Consider the following 27,337-nt stretch of genomic DNA (forward strand, 5'->3'; position numbering starts at 1 on the left):
TCAGGTCATGATCTCAGGGTTGGGGGATAGAGCCCTGTGTTGGGCTCTGCACTGGGGGTGGAGCCTGCTTAAGATTCTCTCTCTCTCCCCCACTGCCCCTACCCCTACCCCAACCCTTCCTATGCACCCCCCCCCCCATGCTCTCTCTCAAAAAAAAAAGAAATGGTTCTCTTAAAGCTCTGGCTGCTTGGAGATCTGAATGGGAACATTGTTTCTCTGTGGTTCTGATGTTATGGATAACCACCTAACTCAGAGAGAAACATCAATCTATTAAATGATTAATATTACACAACAATCTGGGGCACCTGGGTGGCTCAGTCGTTAAGCGTCTGCCTTCGGCTCAGGTCATGATCCCAGTTAAGCTCTGCCCTCGGCTCAGGTCATGATCCCAGGCTCCTGGGATCAAGCCCCGCATCGGGCTCCCTGCTTGGCGGGAAGCCTGCTTCTCCCTCTCCACTCCCCCTGCTTGTGTTCCCTCTCTCGCTGTGTCTCTGTCAAATAAATAAATAAAATCTTAAAAAAAAAATTACACAACAATCTTGACTCACTTTTCTAATCACAGAATAGTAATTACTCACTGTTTAATGATTAGCCCTTTCCTGTTTATCTCTAGGTGGGAGGAGGGCCTTTTAGTATCTCCAATCCCTCCCCAGCTTTATTGAGATATAATTGACATATAACATTGTATACGTTTGAAGTATACAATGTGATTTGATATAGATATATATTGCAAAATTATTACCACAGTAAGGTTACTTAACACATCCATCACCTCACATAACCTTTTTTTTTTATAGTGAGAACATTTAAGATCTACTTTCTTAGCAACTTTCAAGTATATAATATCATATTGTTAACCATGCTGTACATTACCTCCCCCAAACTTACAGGTGGAAGTTTGTACTCTTTGACCAACTTATCCCAAAAACCTCCACCTCTGGCAACCACTGTTCTACTCTCTATTTCTACAAGTTTGGCTTTTTTTTAGATTCTACACACAAGTGAGATCACACAGTATTCATCTTTCTCTGTCTGACTTATTTCACTTAGCATAATGTCTTAAAGGTCCACCCGTGCTTTTGCTAATGGCAGATTTCCTTCTTTTTTGTGGCCTAGTAATATTCTAGTGTTTAAATGAGTGTGTGTCTCACATTTTCTTTATCCATTTATCTGCTGAAGGACACTTTAGGTTGTTATTGATGAAGGATAGTTGGAAGAAAGGAAGGCAGGGACAAGGGCCCTCCCCACCCCCCAAGAGGAAACCACCCTTGAAAGGATTTTACACCACCCTGGAAGGAGCCCTCTCCCACGTGATAGATAGATGACAAAAGCCTGATTGGATGACAGGTGTGGAGGGTTAATCAGATTAATACAGCCCACCAGCAAACCTGTAAAAACCCCTAGACTTAGAAACTCTGGTGGCAACCCTCTCAGATCCCCTCCTTCTTCAGGAGCTTTGTACTATCTCTCAATAAACCTTGCTTTGCTGCCCACCACTCTGTCTGGTCTATCTCTTCATACTTCAAAGTGGCATGACCAAGAACCATGGGCACTGAGGGAAAAGAAATACTGCAACATTACCATGTCTTGGCTACTGAGAATGCTGACATGAACATAGGGGTGCAGATATCTCTTTAAGATAGTGGTTTCATTTCTTTTGGACATATAACCAGAAATGGGATGGCTGGACCAGATTGTAGCTCTATTTTTAATCTTTGGAGGAACCTCTAGAGTGTTATTCATAGTGGCTGCATTAGTTCACATTCCCACCAACAGTACACGGGGTCCCCTTTTCTCCACATCCTCACCAACACTTGTTATCTCTCGTCTCTTTGATGACAGCCATTCAAACACATTTGAGGTGATATCTCATTGTGGTTTTTTTTTTAGACTTAACTAACATTCTTTAATTTCCACATTTTCTTCAACCCCTTTTCTACATCCATGCTCTTCTATGTATGCTTTTCTGTTTATGTTTTATGATATTTCTTTTTTTTCCCTATTTTTTTTTTTTGATGTAGTGTTCCATGATTCATTGTTTGTGTATAGCACCCAGTGCTCCATGCAGAACATGCCCTCTTTAATACCCATCACCAGGCTAACCCATCCGCCCACCCCCCTCCCCTCTAGAACCCTCAGTTTGTTTTTCAGAGTCCATCATCTCTCATGGTTCGTCTCCCCCTCCGATTCCCCCCCTTCATACTATCTTTTTTTTTTTTTTTTTTAACATATAATGTATTATTTGTTTCAGAGGTACAGGTCTGTGATTCATTGTGGTTTTGATTTGCGTTTTCCTGATGATTAGTGATGTGAGCATCTTTTTCCTATACCCATGGGCCATGTGAATGTCTTCTTTGGAAAAATGTCTATTCAGTTCCTGTGCTCCTTTTTTTTAATCAAAAATTATCACATTAGTCTTTAACTCACTTGCTCTTCAGCATAGGTTCAGCTTCTGATAAGAGTTTTGGTACAACATCAGTAAGCACGAGGGAGATAAACACCAAATTACATCTCTTTGACAAGGTAGCCTGGTGATGTTCAGTCTGGATTTTATAGAACCTATACTTTCTTAGTTGGCATCCACTAACCACTTTTATGAGATAGACATTGGAGTCACACAGGTTTAGGGCCATGTCCTAGCCCTGTGATTTACAGCCCATGCAAATGTGGCAAATAACTAAACCTTTCTAGGCTTCCATTGCCTAATCTATAAAAGTGTGGGTTATAGCTCCCTTGAGGATTAAATAAAATAACCTAAATAAGCAACTTTTATAGTTCTTCAAATGTGCTAATCCTTCAAAAAAATAGTAATCTGAAAGGCAGTTCTGTCAAGATGGAATAAACACACTCTACCCATCTCTCCCCCTAAATATAACTAAAAACCTGAGACAGAATTGATGGAGTAGCCAAAGGAGGACACTGAAAAATAAATGGTAGCAGGCCAGCTGGGAAAAGGGCCTAGAACCTGAAAAGTCACCAGACCAGCAGTGAGCTTCTCATTTTTCTTTCCTCTGTCATCTCCTAACCTGGTTCAAAGGCTGTCCAAAATCCGGAGCTGGTGCCAAAATTTTGGTTTCTTTTTTGTTTGTTTTGTTTTTCCTTTCTGTCCGATCCCAACCCCCAGGCAATCCTACATCCGCTGCAGTGGCAGTAAGAGCCAACAGGTACGTAAGATTTTGAGGGAGAGGAACTCTTATCTCTGGTCAGAGAAATTGTGGTTCCAAGAATGTTCCCATTGCTGTTCTTCTCTGTCCTCTTGCTGCTCGGTCCTGGAGGCAGAGGGTCATGGGAAGTGTGTGGTAGAAAGGGGTAATTAAGTCTGCCTTTCTAACTAGAGGAATAGGAAGGAAAACCTCTGGGTGCCAGAAAGAGCAGGAAAGAATCACAGAGAAGGGGGAGCTCAAGAAAACAATTGCACATGACCTGGGCTCACATCATACATAATGTGATCCTAAACAGCATACTAAAAGTTTTGAGAAATGAATTATGGGGGAAGACCACTGCCCAGACAACGGCTGGTCACTGAGTGGTGTACAGGTGGGACAGATCCAAATAGCATTGCAAAGGTTCTGAAACTAAACTGACATTAGAACCATAGTCCACAGAAATCAGGCAGGAAAACTGTTACCCAAACCTAACCAGACTGATTAACTGCTTAAAAAAAATTCTCTGTAAGATTTAAATAAGACTGAAAATTGCAAATCATAATATTTAAAGTTGCTAGTATACAGTACAAAACTACTTAACAAACGAGGAAGAAAGAAAATCTCCACATTTGGCAAGGGAAAAGATGATTAAGTAATACCAAACCCCAGATAACATAGATGTGAATTCTCAAAGACTTTAAGTGACTATTATAACCATGCTCCAAGAAATAAAGGCAAACACTCTCGAAATGGAAAGATTTAAAAAGTTTGCAGAGAAGTGGAAGATCAAACAAACAAACAAACAAAACAAAACAAAAAACAACCAGAACTAAGATGAAATTTTAGAATGGAAAAACACAATAACCAAAATTTAAAATTCACCGAATGGGAGCAACAGTACATTTGGGATCAGGAATAAAAAAATCCGTGAACTTGAATATAGATCAATAGAAACTTTTCAATCTTAATAACAGAGAGAGTGAGAAAAAAAGAAGAAAGCCTCAAGGACTTGTGGGACAACACTAAGTGATCTAACAATTGTCGTAACAGTCCCTGTGGGAGAGGAGAAACTGTGTTCTCCCCCAACCCCCAAAATTTGAAGAATTTATGGCAGACCAATGGTTACCAAGGTTTGAGGTGAGGGAAGAATTTGGCCAAAAGGACAGCAAGAGTCTTTGGCATGATGGAATTGTTCTGTATCCTGTCACGTGATTTTATACACCTGTTAGATAGAACTGCATACCAAAAAAGTCCACTTTTACTATATGTAAATATTTAAATAATAATTTACAAATAGGATCAACTGATCTAGTTTATACTGTATCTTGTTCCAGGTAAGATATTAAATGATTTCCCTTAATTTTAAGATACTTGGCTTGATATCTTAAATATAAACCCTTAGAACAATATTTGCTGCCAGAATTTATTTAAAATCTGTCTGAAAGGTAAGTCTCAATCCTTGAAAAACTATTTACTTTAACTTCTCCCTTTTTCATCCTTTTAATGCCCTCTCTTCCTTTCCCATCTCCCTGGTGCTCCTACTGTTTCCTTTTCTCTCTTCCTCCCTTCTTTTTTGTCCCTTTGTCTTTACCCTGATTTCCCTAATGTTCTGTCTTGAGCTGTATATTTTACGTATTTATTTATATTCCTGTCACTAAAAAAATTAGAACTTTTACTTCTTTACTTTTTTAAGTTGAATGCACTGAATATTTTATATTTCTCTCTCAAAATTAAAATATTCTGTCAGATTGCTTACAAGTTAATTTTTGCCTATGAATAATTTTCAAAACTGTTACTTTCCCTTTGGTTGTTCAGGGGCTCTCAGAAAAGGGGTAAAGACACACTTCCCACCCTTGTTAAGGGAGTAGGCGCATCCTCCCCCTTAAAGCTGATGTAACTGTCATTGTTACATATTATGAAGATGAAGCTTTATCTAGTCTAGATTCTGTTAAAAAAATTATACCAGAAGTGAAATTATATCTATTTCTTTCACATATTTAAAAAAATTTTTGAGAGACTTATATAGCAATTTCCCAACAATGCATTCATCCCTGTGAAGTCAAAACATTTGGTTTAAAACCAAGTAGCTATATACAAAACAATCATCTTGGAGAGGGATTTAAGGTTAACCTACAAATTATCAATAATGTCAATATACCATGATAATCAGGAATTGAGTTGAACACTAGAGAAAGGTGCCAGGTTAAGAAGAAAAATGGGTTTAGGAGATTGTAGTAAGAAAAACATTAAGAAAAAACTTGGGGTGCCTGGGTGGCTCAGTTAAGTGTTTGACTCTTGATTCCGGCTCAGGGTCATGAGATGGAGCCCAACGTTGGGCTCAGCTGCTGGTCTTGATTCTCTCTCTCCCTCTCCCTCCGCCCCTCCCTCTGCCTCTTCCCTTCTCTAAAAAAAAGAAAAAAAAAAACTTGTTTATGGATTTACATGGTAGAGCTAGAAAAAGTTTGGTGGACTAAGAATTTTGGTAGAAATAGAAAATTTGAGCCAGCTCATCATATAAAAAGGGAGGTTTTTGCATAACCAAAAGAGGAAAGATGTCTTACTCTTATCTCCACTCCCGTCTTCCTGTGCTCTTCTGCTGTCCTTTCCACCTTCGTCCTCTGAGTTTTCTACTTCCTGGATAACCATCCTCTTTCCTTTGGCTTGAGTCTTAGATGCAGCTTCAGAATTTTTCAGATCTCTCTCAACCTCTGACAAGGTCTTCTGCAACATAATCACCATGTTAAAGAAAACGTTTTCCTTTAATTAAAAATATAACCATTCTGGGGGCGCCTGGGTGGCTCAGTTGGTTAAGCGACTGCCTTTGGCTCAGGTCATGATCCTGGAGTCCCGGGATCGAGTCCCACATCGGGCTCCCTGCTTGGCAGGGAGTCTGCTTCTCCCTCTGACCCTCCTCCTTCTCATGCTCTCTGTCTCTCATTCTCTCTCTCTCTCAAATAAATAAATAAAATCTTTAAAAAAAATAAAAAAAATATATAACCATTCTGTCAGGTAGGAATATGAAGATACTAAAAAGTGGATAAAGAGGGGCGCCTGGGTGGCTCAGTCCTTAAGTGTCTGCCTTCGGCTCAGGTCATGATCTCAGGGTCCTGGGATCGAGCCCTTCATCGGGCTCCCTGCTCGGTGGGAAGCCTGCTTCTCCCTGTCCCACACTCCCTCTGCTTGTGTTCCTTCTCTGTCAAATAAATAAATAAAATCTTAAAAAAAAAAAAAAGTGCATAAAGGTACATAGGACAACACTTTTTATGGTGATCTTGTTTTTCTTTTTCAAACAACTTCATTGCTTTGTCTGATTATAATCATACATGTCCATTAAAGCATAATGATCGTGAAAAGAAAGAAAGAAATAATCTGAAATCCTGCCACTCTGTAATAATGACATTCTGACATTCCTAGATACGTTTCTACACATATGTACACACAGAGTGTTATACAAATAAAATCATATGACACATGTTTTTAATGTTGAAAGTTCTATGTTTTATGCCAATGAGAATGAAAAAAAAATATATCAAAACATTTTCCTTCCCCCCGATTGCCCATTTTTAACAGCTTACGGAGGTATAGTTGACAAAGTCACATGCTTAAAATGCACGTTGATAGGTTTTAACATAATAAATATATCCATCATTCCCAAAAGTTTCTTCCCATTTTTTTTTAAAAGATTTTATTTATCTATTTGAGAGAAAGCGCGTGAGAGAGGGAGCCCGACCAGGAGCTGGATCCCAGGAGCCCAGGGATCATGACCTAAGCCAAAGGTGGAGGCTTAACTAACTGAGCCACTCAGGCGCCCAGGATTGTGATTTTAATTTAAATTTCCCTAGTAACTAATGATCTTAAGCATCTTTCCAAATGTTTATTTTCCATTCACAGATCTCTTTTAGTGGAGTCTGACAGTCAAACATTTTGCTTATTTTTTATTTGCCTGTTTGTTTTCTTATTATTGGGTTTTAAGAGTTCTTTGCAGTTCTTACAGATCCTCATCAACTTACAATGGGGTTATGTCCTAACAACCCCATTTTAAGTTGAAAATGCATTTACAACACCTACCCTACCAAACATCATAGCTTACTTAGCCTAGCCTCCCTTAATCGTGCTCAGAACGCTTATTATATTAGCTTATGGTTGGGCAAAATCCTCTAACACAAAGCCTATTCTATAATAAAGTGATGAATATCTCATGTAATTTATTGACTATTGTACTGAAAGTGAAAAACACAATGGTTGCATGGGCACAGAATGGTTATGACTATATTGGTTAACCCCTGTGAGCTCATGGCTGACTGGGATCCGTGGCTCACTGCCCCTTCCCAGCATATTGCTAGTCCAGAAAAAAATGAAAATTCAAAGTACAGTTTCTACTGAATACCTATCACTTTTGCACCATCATAAAGTCAAAAAATTGTTAAGTCAAGCCGTTGTAAGTTGGGGACCATGTGTATATTCGTGATACAAGTCCTTTGTTGGATACACAATTTGCAAATATTTTTTCCCAGTCTGTGACTTGTCTTTTTTTTATTTCTGGTAGTGTCTTTCAAAGAGCAAAACTTTTTTTTTTTTTTTAAAGATTTTATTTATTTATTTGAGACAGAGAGAATGAGAGAGACAGAGAGCACATGAGAGGGGGGAGGGTCAGAGGGAGAAGCAGGCTCCCCGCCGAGCAGGGAGCCCGATGCGGGACTCGATCCCAGGACTCCAGGATCATGACCTGAGCCGAAGGCAGTCGCTTAACCGACTGAGCCACCCAGGCGCCCTAAAGAGCAAAACTTTTAAATTCTGAAGTCCAATTTACCAACTTTTCCTTTTATGGATTGTGCCATTATGTCATATCTAAGGAAGATTTGTCTAATCCAAGGTCATAAAGATTCTATCCTATGTGTCCTTCTAGAACTCTTATATTCTAGGTTTTACACTGAGGTATAAGATCCATTTTGAGTTAATCTTTGCATATGGTTAAGATATAAATGGTTAAGGCCTGAAAGTTAATATGTAAACATGAAATTGTATTGAGTAGTGACATTAAAGGTGGTTTTCCTTGTTTCAGATTTTTTTTAGAATATTGTCATGATAACTTTTCAATAAATATACCCCTATAAAATGAAAGTACTATGGGAAAAAGATGTGTTCTTCAGCCGGGCCCTAAACCTAATCCACTGAAATGCTAACTTGACAAATACACTAGGGACATCAGCTGCCACTGAGAGAGAGTGAGACAGATAACCCTACAGGTGCGTGTAGAAACAGTGACAACTTACTGCTGGAAGACAGTTCTCCATGGACTTCTCACATTTCTAAATATGTTGTGAGTAGTGGCATAAATAATAGTTGTTCTGGACTCTCTTTTCCAGGATGTCTGTTACTGAGAACAGCCTTGGAAAACAGAGAGAGTATTTCTCTCCAGAGAAGAGAGCAGGTATGTTTGCTCTCCAGTAAAATAAAGATGTTTCCCTCCATGACAGAATTTTGGGCAGGTTTAATTGTATCCCATTATAAAAAACGAGGGTTTTCCTAAGTTTGGGATTCCTCACCTGTGATACAAACGCAATGACTGTGCAGCTCTATCTGGGCCACTCTGCACCACCCCCATGGGATTTGGGGGCCAGGGGAGCTGACATGAACTTGAAGCTCATCAGTTTGCTGTAGTGTGAATAACAGAGTCCTTTGTGTCTTCTGCTAGGCCACCTTTTTAATTTGCCAGTAGGGTAAAATCTCACAGTTCTCTACACTTACCTCTACTCATTAGGCCTCCAAACAGCCCCCGGGGTGCATACCTCAGTCAGTCTGCTCAGTCAGGCAGCGAATGCTGTCGGTGGTGCCATGCTTACCATGCACTCTTCTGTGGCCATGGAGTGTGTGTCTAATCCTACCTAGGAAACTTCTATACCACTCTGCATAATAAATTGAGATTGGCTCAGAGAAAAGCATTGCCTACAACACCGCAGGAAAGAGAAAAATCAAATATTCTTATTGTATGATATCACTTATATGTGAAATCTAAAAAAGCCAAACTCATAAAAACAAAGTGGAGGGGCGCCTGGGTGGCTCAGTCGGTTAAGCGTCTGCCTTCGGCTCAGGTCATGATCCCAGGGTCCTGGGGTCAAGCCCTGCATTGGGCTCCCTGCTTAGTGGGAGGCCTGCTTCTCCCTCTCCCACTCCCCCTGCTTGTGCTCCCTCTCTCAATGTGTCTCTCTCTGTCAAAGAAATAAATAAAATCTTAAAAAAAAAATAAGCAAACAACAAAAAACAGAAAGTGGAATGATTATTACCAGGAGCTGGGGAGGTACGGCACTGGGAGATGTTGCTTAAGGGCACAAACTTGCAATTATAGATAAATAAGTCCTGGAGAGCTAAAGCACAGCATAGAGATTAGAGTCAGCAATACCATATTCTAAACTTCAAAGTTGCTAAGAGACAAGATCTTAATTGTTCTTACCACAAAAAAGAAATAATTATGGGATGTGACAGAGGTGTTAGCTAAAGCCAAGGTGGTGATCCTACTGCAATATATAAATGTATTGAATCAACACAAGTACACCTTATAAACAATGTTACCTATCTAAATAAATAAATATTTGTCCTTCAAAGTAGGTTTATAGTTTTGGACATTTTCAGAGCCTGTTTTCTTCCACTTCAAATAGATATTAACACTTTGGGGCATCTGGGATATACCTAGTTGTTTTTGTTTTTTTTTTTCTTTTGGGATATACCTAATTTTTTTTAAAAAAGATTTTATTTATTCATTTGAGACACAGAGATAGAGAGAGAGAGAGAGAGAGCATGAGCAGGGAGAGAGGCAGAGGGAGAGGGAGAAGCAGGCTCCCCGCTGAGCCAGGAGCCCAATGCGGGGCTTGATCTCAGGACCCCGGGATCATGACCTGAGCCGAAGGCAGACGCTTAACCATCTGAGCCACCCAGGCGCCCCGGGATATACCTAGTTTTTAAAGCTGTGACCTAATTCTCAACATCATTCATCCAACAAGATTGATGTCATTTTAACATAAATACAGAAATACTAACTGGGCGCCTGGGTGGCTCAGTCCATTAAGCATCTGCCTTCAGCTCAGGTCATGGTCCCAGGGTCCTGGGATCGAGTCCTGCATCGGGCTCCCTGCTCAATGGGAAGCCTGCTTCTCCCTCTCCTTCTGTCCCTGCCCCTGTGTTGTCTCTCTCACTTGCTCACTCTCTCAAATAAAATCTTTTTAAAAATAAAAATAAAAAAACTATAGAAGTAAGTGAGGTATCACTTTCTGTACTTACTCTGGCCAACTCATTATCAGGTTCAACATTCAGTACTTCATTCAAATCTTCTAGAGCTTCCTGGAGCTTGTTTTGATGTTTATATGTAGTGGCACGGCGCAGAAGGGCTGAAAATTTATTAAAAAAAAAAAAAAGTGATATTTTTTAATGTGTGGTATCATGGTTAGAACCTATTTTTCAAGTGGAAGAATACAAATAGCACAGAACAGTTTAGTGTGCAATTGGGCAAAGCTTAATTACACCCATTTTCATATTGTTGCACATGTAGAAAATGATACAGGGGTAAACAAAGAGGCTGCCTCGGGCACCAGTCCCTTCCAGCAGCCCAGTCCTCGAGCAGCCCCAGGCTCCGCCAGCCCCTGTCAGCGCTGAGAGGCCATACATACCCTCAAGGCACCACACTCTACAGCTCGACTGGGAAGCTGGACATGGAGCATTAACACTTTCCCCTTAATAATCATCACTAGTAGTATTTTGCCCCTTTATGAAAATTGAGAAAATCCTTTATTCAAATTTAGTATATTGCTGACCAGCAGATGGCTCATAATATGAGCCATTAGTGAAGGAAGCCTCTATAGCAATCTCTAAAATGATTAGACGGTATTGCGCACAGGGAACTGACAGAATCCTGATGATTAAGTCGGCTCAGTTCAGAAATTGAGCACTTTGGTAATCTGCATCAGATTTTCTGTGTATTTCAAATAATTCAACAATTATTTAATACTGATGAGGAATGCCTATAGTCCCATCATTATTCATGTATAATCAGAGAACTTTGTATAGTAAATCATTATTTTGAAAAGAATGAGGCTTGGAAATTTTGAAAAGTGAGAAATTTATATCCAACATATTTTAATATGCTATTTTAAAACATACATTTGACCAACTTGATTTTAGCCTTAGAATGAGCCATGAAAATCTACAGGATAAATCATTTTGTCATAAATTTAATCAAAACTGTTACACTATACTTTAAGTACAAGTTTAGCTATTACTATTACTACTCAGAAGGGAACAACCATAAAGAAGTAGGCATGATGTAATAGTTATCATTTTTTAAACTTTTTATTTTTGAAATAATTTTAGGTGTATAGCAAAGCTGCAAAGATAATAGAGTTTTCATATACCTTCTTCCAGCTTTCCCTCATGCTAACATCTTACATAACTATGGAATATTTGCCAAAACTAAGAAATTAACATTGGTATAATACTATTAACTGAATTACAGGCTTTATTTGCATTTCACCAGTTTTTCCACTAATGCCTTTTTCTGTTGCAGGATGAACTGAAGTACCACACTGCATTTAGAACAGTTATATTTTGAGTAAAACATAAAGTTTTGAAAAGGAAGTTATTCATTTAAGCAAATATAAGACTTCTTAATGTTTTATGGCCCTCCTCATTACTAGATTTGGCTCTATTCAGTTTGTTTTTTAAATAGTGAAGATTCTGGTGCTTTTGAAATTACTCAAACAAGGAAAAATGGAAACATAAAGTCATTCTGGTGGCAAAAGATGAGCACTGTGGTTGAATGTGGGCTCTGGAGTCCGCTGCCCAGTGCTGAGTCCTGTCTCTGCCATTTGCTAGCTGTGTGATTGTGGGTGAATTGCTTAATCCTTCTATGCCTCAGTTTCCACTTTTGTAAACTGAGTGTCCTAACAATAGTATCTGCACCTCTACTCACCTATTGTGAAATTAGTGGAGTTAATACGTGCCAAGTACCTGGCACAGGGCCTGGCACAGTGTTGGTGTGGGCCCATCAGAAGATCGCAAAACTTTTTTGCCACGTCCTAAAACTGGGAGCCCACCCATACTCTGTGACAGAGACAAACTACAGACAAAGAGGATTTTGCTGGTAAAAGGAGGGCAATCCATGGCAATGACAGTCAGGGCTGATGCTCCAGGATCTCCCCTTAGCACACCCATGGCTTCTGCACACCCATGGTGCGCAGGAGGGTACACAAGGGTACATTCCATGTGAAAAAAATTAAGTGTTTATATTTACTCAAATCCATAACATTTAAAGAAATAGGGTCTATTATAAATTATGCCGCTCCCTTGTGGAGTGATTCCTTCTGGATAACAGAAAAGGAAAGTGGAGTCTGACTTGTGTAGTCAGGCTTAGACCACAGCAAGGTTGTGCAGCCACTGAGACAGGAAATCCGAACACAGGTCAGGTTTTGGTAAAAAGATATAGTTAGCTTTGGGCACATTTAATTTAAAATGTCTATGGAGGGGCGCCTGGGTGGCTCCCTCGGTTAAGCGTCTGCTTTTGGCTCAGGTCATGATCTCAGGGTCCTGGGATCGAGTCCCACATTGGGCCACTTGCTCAGCAGGGAGTCTGCCTTTCCCTCTGCCCCTCACTCCGCTTGTGCTCAATCTCTCTTCTCTCTCTCAAATAAACAAATAAAAAGAAATAAATAAAATGTCTATGGACATGTAGGTGGAAATGCCCACAAAGCCACTGGCAGAAGGTTCTAGAGCTCTGGCATGGGCTTATTATATTAATGTCAGAAATTTTATATTAAATTATACTTAGATATTTTTTGGATAAATGGATAGTTCAATAAGCCAGTAACAAAAAGATAAATATATGATTCCACTTAGATGAGATACCTACAATAGCAAAATCATAGAGACAGAAAGGAGAATGGTGGTTGCCAGAGGCTGGCAGGAGGGGAAGGTAGAGAATTATTGTTTAATGGGCATAGAGTTTCACTTACGCAGGATAAAAAAAGTTCTGGAAATGGAGGATAATGACGACTGCACAACAATATGAATGTATTTAATACCACTGAATTGTACATTGAAAAATGATAAACATGGTAAGTTTTATGTTATGTGTATTTTACCACAATAAAAAAATTAAAAGATAAAAAGAAAACCACTACAGCTCAAATGTAAGCCTGAGATATTTCTTTAAAAACATATTTTACTTAATCTCCTGGGATTATTAACCACTTCAGTGCAAATAACCAGGAATTTAAATTCCAAGTTAAACTTGAAGTTAAAAGTAACTTTATGAAAGTGATGATTCACAGAAATTAGAGTGTATCTGAAATAGTCTTAGTATAATCATAGTGAGTGTCTACAAATTGTCGAACAAATCTTGGTGTAAATTTAAAGCATTCTGTGAATATTTTTTACCCTTTAAGTTTCCAGGTTCTAACTCCAAGACCTTTTCACAATCCTGAAAAGCACTGTTCCAGTTCTGTAGTTTGAGTTCTGCTTGAGCACGATTGTTATAGGCCGCCACTGTGGGGAGCACTGATATACTCCTACAAAAGAGACACTTATTGGCAACAAGTAGACCAGAGGAAAACATAAGAAGATAGAAAAACTCAGCTAAAGTTTTAAACAAAACAATTATGGCCTGTGTTATAGGTGGAATTGTGTCCCCCAAACTCATATGCTGAGGTCCTTACCCCCAGCATCTCAGAATATAACTGTATTTGGAGATGGTCTTTAAAGAGATGATTAAGTTAAATTGAGGCCATGAGGGTGTACCCTCATCCATTATGACTGGTGTCCTTATAGGAAGAGGAGTTTAGGACACAGACACATGGCGAAGAAAGACCACTTGAAGACATAGAGAGAAGACAGCCACCTACAAGCCAAGGAGAGAGGCCTCAGAAGACACCAGCCCTGCCGACGCCCTGATCTCAGATTTGCAGCCTCCACACAGTGAGAAAATAAATTTCTGTTGTTTGAGCCCCTCAGCCTGTGGCACTTTGTTATGGCAGCCTTGGCAAACTAGTACAGCCTGCATCATCAAGAGTAATAAAATATAGTTCTATAGACATACTGAATCAATATTTAGACAGATGCTGAATATCTAGGTAAGCAGTTTAAGGTTGACCCTGGCTTTAGAAGTGAATGGTAACCTACATACCCACAGATCTCCTAAAAAACCAGTTTAGTTAACATCAAATACATTATTTTGACTCCTTGGGGACAATTTCCTAGTACAAAAAAATGGAGCAATCAACCACAACTAATATCCTTTATTAAGTTGCTATGGTGAGTTTACTTTGTAATCTAAAAACAAGAGTTTAGTTTGTAATCTAAAAGTAGATTTAACCCGGAGGAAATGATCATAATTTAATCAGAAAAAGTTAACTGAAGGAAACAAAGGAGAGTAATAGTAACGGAGGAATACAGACTTTAAGAGAGGAAATTTTGTTACATAAGGGTATGAAAGCAAAATAACTGATGAAAAGGACTTAAAACCTCCCCGGTTGTTGCTTAATAAGTTGATTTGGAGTGCTGTGAAATAATGTATTCCTAAGCTTAGGAAAGATAAGAGTATCAGTGCACTGAATTTTCTAAAGCCAGAAGAATAGAAAATGAAAAGGGAAAAGCCACAAAAAGTAGCAATTTACTAAGATCATTAAAGATGAATATAAAGAAATCACATGGTTGGGTAGAGACCAAAGACAGACAATACAAGTAAGAATGACTAATACAAGTACCTGACACTGAGTACCTCCCACCTGCCAGGCACAAACACCACGCTCATTGAAGCCTCACTATAATCCATGAAGGAGGTATTACTGCTCTTCCTATCTTACAGATGAAAAAAACAGATGTGACAGAAAAGCCAAGTAACATGCCCGAGGTCACAAGCTAGTAAATGGGAGGCAGGACTCAAACCCAGTATAGTCCAGCACCTGCTATCACTACCACCATGTTATCCTGCCTTTCAGTGTGTTGTTTTATTGAATTCTCACAGCGGCTCTGAACTACTTCACTATAACAACCTCATCACACTGAAGAAACTGAGGCAAGAGAGGTGAAGAATCTGCCCAGTGTCAGAAAGTGGCAGTCTGAGTTCCCTTAATGCTATGCTGCTTTAATTTTTCACCACTCTGATTTCTTAAAAGAGGAAAAATTGTGTTCCCTGTAATAGACTAAGAGATTCTCTACTGGTGGAAATCTACAAGAAGAGAGAGAACAACATCAGCGCTGACATCCACGTGCCTAAAAAGGGAAGACAATACTGAATGAGAAATAGATTAATAGCCTCTTTACCTTGTATGTTCACTTAAACAGTGGAGACAAACTTCTTTAGAGAAGCAACATTGAAAAAAAAATCTTCCTTCCAAAGGTGAAAAAAAGATCATAGAGAGTTTATTTCTAAGATAGCATAAGGGATTCTATAAGCACAATTAGTTTGTAACAATATTTTAGGAAATTATTCTACTTTTCATTGACTGTTAAGAGCTTCAAAAGTTCATGTAAGTGGATGCCTGGGTGGCTCAGTCAGTTAAGCATCTGCGTTCGGCTCAGGTCATGATCTCAGGGTCAAAGGTAAGGAGAGCCTGAGTCAAAAGTCTGAGTCTCCCTCTCCCTCTGCCACTCTATCCACTCATGCTCTCTCTCTCTCTCAAATAAATAAAATCTTTATTTTAAAAAAGTGCATATAAGTATTTATTGAATATCTACTATGAACCAGGTACTTTGTTGGACACTGGGGATACAAAGTTATAAGAAAACTGACAAGGGTGCTCTGCTCTGACAGAGTTTACAGTCCAGTTACTATCAAAACACACAAACTTAAATTGTATCTCCAACAAGTACCACGAAGGAGAAGCAAGATTGCCTTGGGAGTCAGGGGTGGGGAGGAGTGGAGTAGAGTGGAGATTTAACCTTGTCTGGGAGGCAAAGGAAGACTTCCCCAAAGAAGTGAAGCATGGGATGAGATCTGAAGGCAAGTTTGAATTAACTAGATAGTAAGAAGAGGAAAGGATTTCTACACAGAGGACCAGCATATGCAAAGGCCCTGTGGTAGGAGGTAGCATTATAAGTACTAGGATTAGATCCAGGCACTCTAACTGCAGAACCGGAGTTCTTAACCTCTATGCTCTATGGAGTTTCTGTCGAGTTCCATTCAGATGGCTTCTATTTTCTCTGGAAAATAGGAAAGGACCTCTGTCAAACTGGGGGTTAGGGAGCTTAAGGGGTTGAGAAAAGTACTGAAAAACAAGGCAAATACAAGTGAATTTATGATAAATCATAAGTATAATATCTTCAGTGATTCTGACAGACTTTTTAGCTTATTTATATCACTTCAACAATTAAATATAAACATTATCATGTTTTTTAAATGGCAAGTTTATTTATTTTTAAGATTTTATTTATTTGACAGAGAGAGAGACAGAGAGGGAACACAAGCAGGGGGAGTGGGAGAGGGAGAAGCAGGCTTCCCGCGGAGCAGGGAGCCTGATGCAGGGCTCGATCCCAGGACCCTGGGATCATGACCTCAGCCGAAGGCAGACACTTAATGACTGAGCCACCCAGGCGCCCCTAAATGGCAAGTTTAAACCACAACAAGGGGTTCCTGGTTGGCACAGTTGGTAGAGCACGCAACTCTCAATCAGGGTCCTGAGTTCAAGCCCCATATTTAGGTGTGGAGCCTACTTAAAAAAAAAAAAAAAAAAAAAAAAAAAAACAGGCAACATAAACCACAACAAAAATCTGCTTACCTAGTATAATACATCACAGCCTCTTCATAGTCTCCTGAGTTGAAAGCTTCATTTCCTTTTTCCTTTTCATGAGTAGCAAGAAAAGTCTTTTCCTTCCCAGTTAGACCTAGAAGTAAATGTTATCTGCTATAAATAAAAATATAATTGAAGAGAATTTTTAAAAAGTTTAAATCCAAGAATGCTTATTTTAAGAGCAGCAGTAAATTGTGAAGTAAATAAAATAAAGGTTTCCTAAGTTTAGGAAATGTTTCTTTAAATCATTCCCAATTTTGGGGGGTTTAGATTTTTTTTATTATTGGTTTTATTTCACCTTGAAGGTGCTATACACCTACAGACTTCCAGTGAAAACAAATAAACTGCTGTATCTTTTTGTTTTGAGGCAAAAAAAAATTGAGGGATTTGGAGAAAAAAGATTTGAAAAATACAATGAAAAACAAATAGTAAAACACTAGGTTTATATTTTGAGGCTTACTAAATTTAAGTAGTGTAACTATTACTCATATAAAATTAAGTAGTTTAAAAAGGATGCAACTGAATTTGTTAGAAGTGGTCAACTCTAGGAGAAAATCCATAAAATTACAATGGAAATCTGTAGCACTTAAAGAGAAGGTCATCTAGTTTGATAGCCTTTTTTTTTTTTTTAAAGATTTTATTTATTTATTTGACAGAGAGAGACACAGCGAGAGAGGGAACACAAGCAGGGGGAGTGGGAGAGGGAGAAGCAGGCTCCCTGCAGAGCAGGGAGCCCGATGCGGGACTCGATCCCAGGACCCCGGGACCATGACCTGAGCCGAAGGCAGTCGCTTAACCAACTGAGCCACCCAGGCGCCCTAGTTTGATAGCTTTTATTACAATTTTGAAAATGTAAAAACTACGAAATTATTATTTTTTTCCAATTACCTGCTGTGTCTATTCTTGTCTCAATTTTAGACAAATGTGACTTGTTTACTACAGCTTTTTCTTTGTAATCTTCATCAATTTTTGAACATTCCTTTTCCACGTCAAATCTTAAATGAAAGAAAAAAACTGAAAAAATGTACAAGCAAGAAAATTAAATTTATCAGTGATAGTCTTATATTCACACCACTGTGCCTTTAGAGACATATTCCAAAAATGTGTAACAGGTTCATATTACAAGTCATCTGTATTTGCTCTTAGAAACCATGCAATTCAAGTGAGGACCTCCATATTTATCAGACCTAAACTGTTCAGAACTTTGTCATTAAAATTGTAACTAACTTATCTTGATTTAAAGTTTTTGTTCTTTTTTATTTTTGATGGGCATAGGATTACCTGAATTATTTTTGGTTGCTTTTATAAACAAAAGAATGCTGTAGATATTTATTTAATGAAAAAATATGATCAAAAGTGCTTATGTTACAGGATTTCTTTTCCCTCAATGCCCATAGTTCTTGGTGACGCCACTTGGAAGAATGAAGGGGTAGACCAGAGGAAGAGTGGTGGGCAGCAAAGCAAAGTTTACTGAGCGATAGTACAAAACTCCTGAAAAGGGAGGGGAACCGAGAGGGTTGCAACCTGGAGTAACCTGGAGTGTCTAAGTCTAGGGGTTTTTATGGCCTGGCTGGTAGGCTGTTTAAATCTGATTAACCCTCCACATGCCTGTCATCCAATCAGGCTTTTGTCATCTATCACATGGGAAAGGGTGGAGGGCTCCTTCCAGGATGGTATAAAACCCTTTTAAGGGAGGTTTCCACTTAGGGGGAGTGGGGGGCTTGTCCCTGCCTGCCTTTCTTCCAACTATCCTTCATTACTTAGACCATATACTCTTAGTACTCTACCAAAGTAACTTGGTAGTCTTGATATGTTCAGATTTATAATAATTAAGAAGTTACTACAATATTTTATGGTAGAGAATTTTCCAGTGACAAATTTTGTATTACAAAATATAAAACATACTTATCCCATTCTGCATAATCCCTTGGAATTTTCTTCTTAGGTTGTCTGCTATTAGAATATTTTTCCTGAAAGAATAAAATCACATTTTATGAGACATATTTAATATAAGATTAGCAGGTTTTATGATAAATGCAATGTGAAGTACTGAATTAAGATATACTAATTGAATGGATAAGAAAAATAGGTACTCTTGAAGTTATAACAACTCAAGTATTGTAACTATTAACATACAGCATGTTAAAAAGGATTTTAAATTGGTAGTTAATTCTGGGAGCAATCTATAGGACTTTAAGTATGTATATAAGATTTAAAAACTCACATGTATGAAATGTGCTTTTTAGTGATTTTCTTATAATAAAAAAGTAATCAACTATCATTCATTCTTTTTTTTTTTAAGATTTTATTTATTTATTTGAGAGAGAGAATGAGATAGAGAGAGCATGAGAAGGGGGAGGGTCAAAGGGAGAAGCAGACCCCCGCTGAGCCAGGGAGCCCGATGCGGGACTCGATCCAGGGACTCCAGGATCATGACCTGAGCCGAAGGCAGTCGCTTAACCAACTGAGCCACCCAGGCGCCCTATCATTCATTCTTTTAAATCCTAGGCATTGGAGGGATGCCTGGGTGGCTCAGTTGGTTAAGGTCTGCTTTTGGCTCTGGTCCTGATCCCAGGGTTCTGGGAATGAGCCGGGCATCCGGCTCCCTGCTCAGCGGGAAGCCTGGTTCTCCCTCTCCCTGCTGCTCCCGCTGCTTGTGCGCTCTCTCTCATCTCCGACAAATAAATAGATAAAACCTTAAAAAAAATAAAATAAAATAAAAAACATAAAAAAACCCAGGCATTGGAGAAATAACTACTTTGGTGCATTAGAGATGTTTTGTTTGCAACAACAGACACCCAACTTGGACTAATCCTATTAAAAAAAGAATAAACTATTGGCTTACATAACCAAATTCATGAAAGGGCAGGGGTATTACTAGATAAAGGATAGTATATTCTCTCTCTCCAGCTCTCCCACTCTCCCCCTGTTCCTAGTCTCTGCTTCTTTCTGCCCACAGATTTCATTTCCCCCCCACTGGCTACTTGCTTTTTCCATATAGTACACACAGTGGCTACAAGCAGTATGGGATCATAACCTCACAGGCCTCCCAGTCAGAAAGAAGGAGAGTGACTCTTCTCTCCACCTTTAGTTAAGAGAAATCCCGGGTAAGGACTCAGCATTCCCTAGTTTGGGTCATGCACCCATCCCTGACCAAGCACTAGCTTGGTGCTATTCAGTGGCCCAACCTAGGTCGCATGCCCACTATGAGCACTAGAAGGGAATGGGAGGAAAGCAAACAACAGCCATTATGCTCATCAACAGTTTCTTAAGTGGGTTCTTAAAAGTTAGTCACAATCCAGGGCGCCTGGGTGGCTCAGTCGGTTAAGCATCTGCCTTTGGCTCAGGTCATGATCCCAGGGCCCTGGGATCAAGCCCCAAGTTGGGCTCCCTGCTCAGCGGGAAGTCTGCTTCTTTCCCTCTCCCACTCCCCCTGCTTGTGTTCCCTCTCTTGCTGTCTCTCTCTGTTAAATAAATAAATAAAACCTTAAAAAAAAAAAAAAAAGTTAGTCACAATCCAAAACCAGTTTGAATGGGTTGTTTACCCATGCATAATTTTGTAACACTGGGCGCGGTCATTTGAGTTATGGAGAGCTTCCAAATATCCCTACATTCCATTATACAATTTAAAAATCTTATCTGTTAATGTCTTCATCGAGCTCATCAGAAAAGTCTTTAGGTATCCCCTTAAGGGGAAATTTTTTGTCACAAGCAGGTATTTAAGGGCTGCATAAGAACATGAAATACGCTTTTTTTTTTTTTTTTAAGATTTCATTTATTTATTTGACAGAGAGAGAGACAGCGAGAGCAGGAACACAAGCAGGGGGAGTGGGAGAGGGAGAAGCAGGCTCCCCGCTGAGCAGGGAGCCCAATGTGGGACTCGATCCCAGGACCCTGGGATCATGACCTGAGCCAAAGGCAGACGCTTAACGACTGAGCCACCCAGGCATCCCATGAAATACACTCTTAAATTGCAATTGAAAGCTCAGATTTTATCACTAGCAAAAAACACCGTCAGTTGTTTCTTAGAGTGACAGGCCCACTTCATTTATTTTCAATACAATGTTTGCCAAAACCCAAGCCTGAATAACCATAATTTGTCTGTCAATCGCTTTCCAGTAAAACCTGTTCCGGGAAACAGTGGTGACTTAAGCTGGCAACTCACTCATACAAGTCTCGAATCTCGAAATAACCACCAGATTTTACCTCACAGTCAAGTGTTTTTTGAACACTTCTTTTGTCACACAGATTATTAAAAAGATGTGTCCTCAAGATTCAAGACTTAACAAAATAAGTTTTTTTGTTTTATCAAAGACATTTTTAAGTCAAACTGGAATTGTTTACTGTAAATGGGGAGCTGTGGAGAAAACAGAGACTACTAGCACAGTTTGGTGCCCCTCAGTGCCTTGCTTCGTGCTAAGGCCCAGCAGCTTCACCCTCAATACAAATGTCAACACAGTGAAAAAGGCAAAGCAGTAGCATTATTTTCTAAAAATAGCATTGACTTTCTGGACCCTCTGGAAGGATCTCTGAGAGAACCAGGGCCCATGGATAATACTTTGAGAATCACTGTACCACTAGTCTGTCTACCCCATGGAACCATAACCCCCTGTTATATTTTCAGGGCACAGACCTAGCAAAAAATGGGTGTTCAATAAATACAAATATATTAATTACAGATAGTGGCATCCTTACCAGATTATGGTGTACTTCAGTTACATGAGCAATTCTTAATGGGGAGGAAAAAGATGCAGGAAGGTAAATTATTAGAGAGCACTGTAATGAAGGGCTATGGATGTTTTTTAAATAAAATTGAGTATTCAAAGAAGAAATGAGAATAACATGAATGAACCCAGAATGAAGAGACCTGAGCAGGCAAACTTTCAGAAATGATAGGAATAAAAGAAAAAAGTAGGGCAGAGGGAACAGAATGCAGGATCCACGTGAAAGCCCAGAGACTCCCAATGCCCAGGACACAATGGCTAGATTCTGTAATATCAGGGTCAGGTGGATGCCCAGAAGCTCAGTTTTAAGTTGAAGTTAAGTATAAATGGACCTGAAATTCCAACAGGCCTCTTCCTTATGGAACCGATGGGTGAAAAAGGAAAGGTCTACATGACAAAATAGGGATCGACCACAGAGAAATCATCATAAGGGGCTGGGGTAATAACATGCAGTAAACAGAGGAATGACATCTATAACTGCTTGCAAGTATCTATTTAATACTTTAAATCCAGAGTTAATCATGTAATAAACTATTTCCTCTATGCCTCCATTGGACAGACAAGATTATTCCCTGAAATTCTCACCCACTGAATTGGATCTTATGTGCTCATCAAAACTGGTCAGAGTAGAGCAGACGTCACAATGAAAGAAAAAATGAGAAAAGGCAGAGCCCAAGAAGCAAGCCTTCAAAGGGAAATGTTTCATTTGGATCTCCAAGTGGTGAAACACAGCCTCCTCAAGAAGGCCACAGCACACAGCCAGCTGAAAGATGATCCCCAACTCTCAGGGGACATCACACTGTGGTTACTCTGATTAACTGCTAGCTCTCTTAACAACAACAACAGTCTTGTCCCCCCGCCACCCACACCTCACACCAAAACGGCCTACCTTACTAACACGAAGATGGCTATGTGAACCACGAACTGGAGGCAAATTATCTTCCAGTGCCGGAAGTGTGTCAGTTTCATGAAAGTGCATTTTATTTTCTTCTTTTTTAATTTCCGATATCCAACTCTGAGAAGCAGGAGAAAAAAGAAGATAAACAGTTTGAAGTAATTAATCAGGTGTTAGGATTATACATTATCATAGTTTCCTATGGGTTCATTTTTTTGGGTGACAATTTGGTCATGCATTCTATCTGTAATGCCCTTCTACTATTATTTTAAACTGTGGTAAAATACACAAAACAAAATTTATCATGTTAACCACTTTTAAATGTACAGTTCAGTATTATTATGCATATTTGTGTTACCCTTCCTACTTCTATTATTTTGCAAGCTTACTCTCATCTCTTCCAACAAGCTTTCCCTGAACTACCTGGTTGGGCTACAAATGCTCCTCCTCCATGTTTTAACACAGAGATTTAAAATAAGCCAATTATTGTTCATCTCTCTCACATTCTGTAAGTTCCCTGAGGGCAGAACCTACGTCATAGTCTCACCTTTTTGGTTCAGGAACCTAGCACAATGTCTGGCACATAATAGGTTCATAATCATGTTTATTAAACTGAATTTTCACAGGTTCTAGGAAGAAACTGAGTGAGAGATTTGTTATCTGGGAAATTCTATTGTTATTATTAAGCAGCTATACAGTGAGGGTCTGATATCTGTCAGACACTGTATTAAATTAGGCACTGTGATACAGCGATTAACTATATTATCTGTCCTAACCGTGCAGGAGGCAGGGGAACAAAATGGGAGCAGAGAGGTGAAAAAGGGAGAAGAAACAGAAAAACAGTAAGGGGAGAAAGGTAAAAAGGAAGAGGAAGCACTACAGAGGCGGACAAAGAGTAAGAGAGCATGGGCGGGGAGAGGGACAAGTGGCAGGGAAAAGCAAGAAAGAAAGGGAGAGGAAGCAAAGTCGAGAGGTGACCGAGAAAGAACACGCAACTGGAAAAAAAAGCAGGTTCTGCAACTAAAACTACGCTGTTATTCCCTGGACACTAAAGCCAAAGACCTCTGGACATAAACTGATATTTTAACTTGTAGATTAATTACCAGATTTTCAATTTCAAGTCAATAAAATGGCAAAATGAGAAAGCTGAAAGTTTATTTTTTTTTAACGATTTTATTTATTTATACATTTGACAGAAAGAAAGAGACAGACAGAGAGAGAGCACAAGCAAGGGAGCAGTAGACGGAGAGGGAGAAGCAGGCTCCCCGCTGAGCAGGGAGCCCGATGCGGGGCTCGATCCCAGGACCCCGGGATCATGACCTGAGCCCAAGGCAGACGCTTAACCAACTGAGCCACCCAGGTGCACCGAGAAAACTGAAAGTTTAAAAAAACATAGCATTCTGAGTTAGAGAATACATATTCCTCAAAATTGTCTTCAAATGTATTATTCAATCCAGTAAAATACGCTGAATAAAGTAAAACAAAAAACTGTTTCTCTAGAATCTGTTTTAAGAAGTTATTTCTTAAGCAAAATGAAACCACAGAAGAACTCAGAAAATACAGGTAAATATGTATCTGGTGGAGAGGAAGCTTTCTCAAGTATAAAAGCAAGAAAACAGAAGGGATAAAACCAAGGGATAAAAATTTTTTAATGAATAAACATGAAAAACACTATACACAAGATTTAAAAGACTAATGACAAATTGAAGGAAAATTTAGAATATATGCAACAGAACTATTACAAATAAATAAGGAACACATGAATAGAAACATCAATAAAGGGATATCTCCTCCTGGACCTGATGGAGTAACAGAGCCTGGATCTGCCCTCCTGCTTAAACTCTAGAAAACTGGATAAAATATATGAAACAGTGGTTTTCAGACATTGGACAATAGGTAGCACAGGGCAATGATTCTTGAAAGAAAGGAAACAAATGACGGAAGCTTTGCATTGGCCCCAATTTACTGCCCGTAATTTCCAGGCTATAACATAGGGAAAGGAAACCCAAACAGCCCTGTGGTCTCACTGAATTAAAAAAAAACACAGTTCAGGCTTCAGGGAGGCAAAGATTACAAAGATCCGGGTGCAATATATTCAAGAAGAGGGAGCCAGACAGAGAGAGAACTCTAAGGATAACCTGAATAGAACTGTATCTGTTAAGGAAACGTAATTCATAGTCAAATCCTTTCTTATAATGAAAACTTGAGGGCCAGATGGCATCAGTGGTGAATTCTGGAAAATGTTTAAGGAAGAAATAATACCAATTACACACAAACTTTCCTGGAAAATTCAAGAAGAGAGAACACTTCCCAACTCATATTCTATGAGGCCAGCATTACCCTCTTACCCAAACCAGACATTACAAGAAAACTACAGGCTAATATCTCTTGTGACTGTAGACACAAAAATCCTTCATAAAATTCCAGCAATATATAAAAAAGACACAACATGACTAAATAGAGTTTATCCTTGAATGCAAGACTGCTATAACGTTTGAAAACAGAGTACATAATTTACCTTATTAATACACTATAAAGAAAATCTTACATTCCTCTCAATAAATGCAGGAAAAGCATTTCATAAAATTTTTTTTTTAAGATTTTATTTATTTATTTATTTAACAGAGAGAGACAGAGCGAGAGAGGGAACACAAGCAGGGGGAGTGGGAGAGGGAGAAGCAGGCTTCCCTGCAGAGCAAGGAGCCCAATGTGGGGCTCGATCCCAGGACCCTGGGATCATGACCTGAGCCGAAGGCAGACGCTTAACGACTGAGCCACCCAGGCGCCCCAACATTTCATAAAATTCTATACTCATTCATGATAAAAATTCTCATCAAACAAGGAATAGAAGGGACCCTCCTCAACCTTATAAAGGGTCACATCATAAAATCTAAAGCCAACATTATACTTAATGGTGAATGGCTGAATGATGTCCCCCTAATATTATGAACAAGACAAGAATATCTGTTCTTATAGAGGTCCAAGCCTGTGCAATAAGGCAAGTAAAAGAAATAAAAGGCAGCCATCCTGGAAAAGAGGAAGTAAATCTTTCATTATTTGCGGACGACATGATCCTGCATAGAAGAAAATGAATCTACAAAAAAGCTACTACAACTAATTTGTAAATTTAAGAAGATTGCAGGATACAAAGTCAATATAAAAGGATCAGTCAGATAACTATAAACTTGCAATGTACAAATAAAAATTGAAATTAAAATTCCACTGATATGAGGTATCTAGATTAGTCAAACTTATGAAACAGAAAGTAGAATGGTCGTTGCTAGGGGCTGAGGGGAGGGAGAGACGGACTGTTTAATGGGTATAGAGTTTCAGTTCTGTACGATAAAAAAAAGTTCTGAAGATTGGTTGCACAACAATATGAATATAACACTGAACTGCACACCTAAAAATCTCTGAATATAATAATGTCAATATAACACTAATGAACTGTACCCTTAAAAATGGCTAAGATGGTAAATTTTATGTGATATGTATTTTACCACACCAAAAATACATACATACATACATACATACATAAAATTTCATAGCTAGGGTGACTTAAAATGAGGAAAAAATTGAAATTGAAAAACATTAACTTTTACAATAGCATAAAATATATTAAATACTTAGGAATAAATTTAACAAAAAATATACAAGAACAACACATTGAAAATTACAAGACACTGGCACAAAAAATTAAAGAAGACTTAAATGAACAGAAAACATATAATGTTCATGGATCAGAAATTTCACTATTAAGATGTCAGTTATTTTGAAATTGATCCATAAATTCAACACAATCCCAACCCAAAGACGAGCAAGTTATTTTGTAGTAACTGGCAAGCAAAGGACGTAGAATAGCCAAAACAACTATGAAAAAGGAGAACAAAGTTGGAGGACTTGTACTATCTGATTTTAAGACTTAACCATAATCAAGAGAATGAGGTATTAGAGTAAAGAGAGACATTTAGATTAATGAAAAAGAATAAAGAGAGTCCAGAAATAGACCCACACATACATGGTCAATTGATTTTTGATGATGATGTCAAGAACTTCAATGGGAAAAGGATAATCTTTCATTAAGTGATGCTTGAAACCTTGATATCTATATTATATGTATGTGTGTGTGTGTGTACCCCAAAATTAAAACAGATCCTAGACCTAGATTTAAGAGTTAAACCTAGAAACTTTCTAGAAGAATCATTATGAAGAACCTTGGGAATCTGGGATTAGACAAAGACTTCCTAAATAGGACACAAAGCACAGACTGTAAAAGAAATATTGATTTCATCAAAATTAAACACCTTCCCTCTTCCAAAGTCACCGTAAAAAAATGAAAAGGTAATCTGCAAAATATTTTTTGCAGAAATATTTGCAAAAGATGTATCTAATGAAAGACATGTATGAAAGACATGTATTTTACAACTTAGTAAGAACATAAGTAATCCAAATGTTTTTTTAATGGGCAAAGTATTTAAAGACTTTTCACAAAAGAAGATATATGGATGGCAAATAAGCACATGAAAAGACACTCAACAAAGTTAGTCATTAGAGAAATGAGATACCACTGCATATCTAAAAGCTGAAATTAACAAAACTGGCAATACTAAGTGTGAACCAAGATGCAGAGCAACAGGAATTTTTATTCATTACTGGCAGGAATGCCACTTTGGAAAACATTTTGTTCATCAACTGGTAAGTGGATAAACTGTGAGATATCCATACAATTCAGTACTACTCAGCAATTAAAAGAAACAAACTATGGATATGCAACAACATAGATGCATCTCAAAAGCATGA

The 27,337-nt window shown here is 38.7% G+C and overlaps 1 protein-coding gene across 2 annotated transcripts in view; it reads right to left on the minus strand.

The window, feature by feature from the left end:
- The window catches only part of SPAG1 (sperm associated antigen 1), a 70,177-nt gene that overhangs the window by 33,600 nt on the left and 9,240 nt on the right, over positions 1-27,337 (minus strand). For both annotated transcript variants that reach the window (XM_064588044.1, XM_064588045.1), the window contains 7 exons: positions 22,532-22,657; positions 18,824-18,888; positions 17,807-17,913; positions 16,907-17,012; positions 13,569-13,699; positions 10,422-10,528; positions 5,708-5,867 (listed from right to left, as the gene is read on the minus strand). In XM_064588044.1, coding sequence (XP_064444114.1) covers positions 5,708-5,867; positions 10,422-10,528; positions 13,569-13,699; positions 16,907-17,012; positions 17,807-17,913; positions 18,824-18,888; positions 22,532-22,657 — 802 coding nt within the window. The remainder of the gene's footprint in view (positions 1-5,707; positions 5,868-10,421; positions 10,529-13,568; positions 13,700-16,906; positions 17,013-17,806; positions 17,914-18,823; positions 18,889-22,531; positions 22,658-27,337) is intronic.

The sequence above is a fragment of the Mirounga angustirostris genome, unplaced genomic scaffold (assembly GCF_029215605.1).
Source record: "Mirounga angustirostris isolate CCGP_5_RB_7025 unplaced genomic scaffold, mMirAng1.0.hap1 SCAF_4, whole genome shotgun sequence".
In the NCBI taxonomy this organism is placed as follows: Eukaryota; Metazoa; Chordata; class Mammalia; order Carnivora; family Phocidae; genus Mirounga; species Mirounga angustirostris.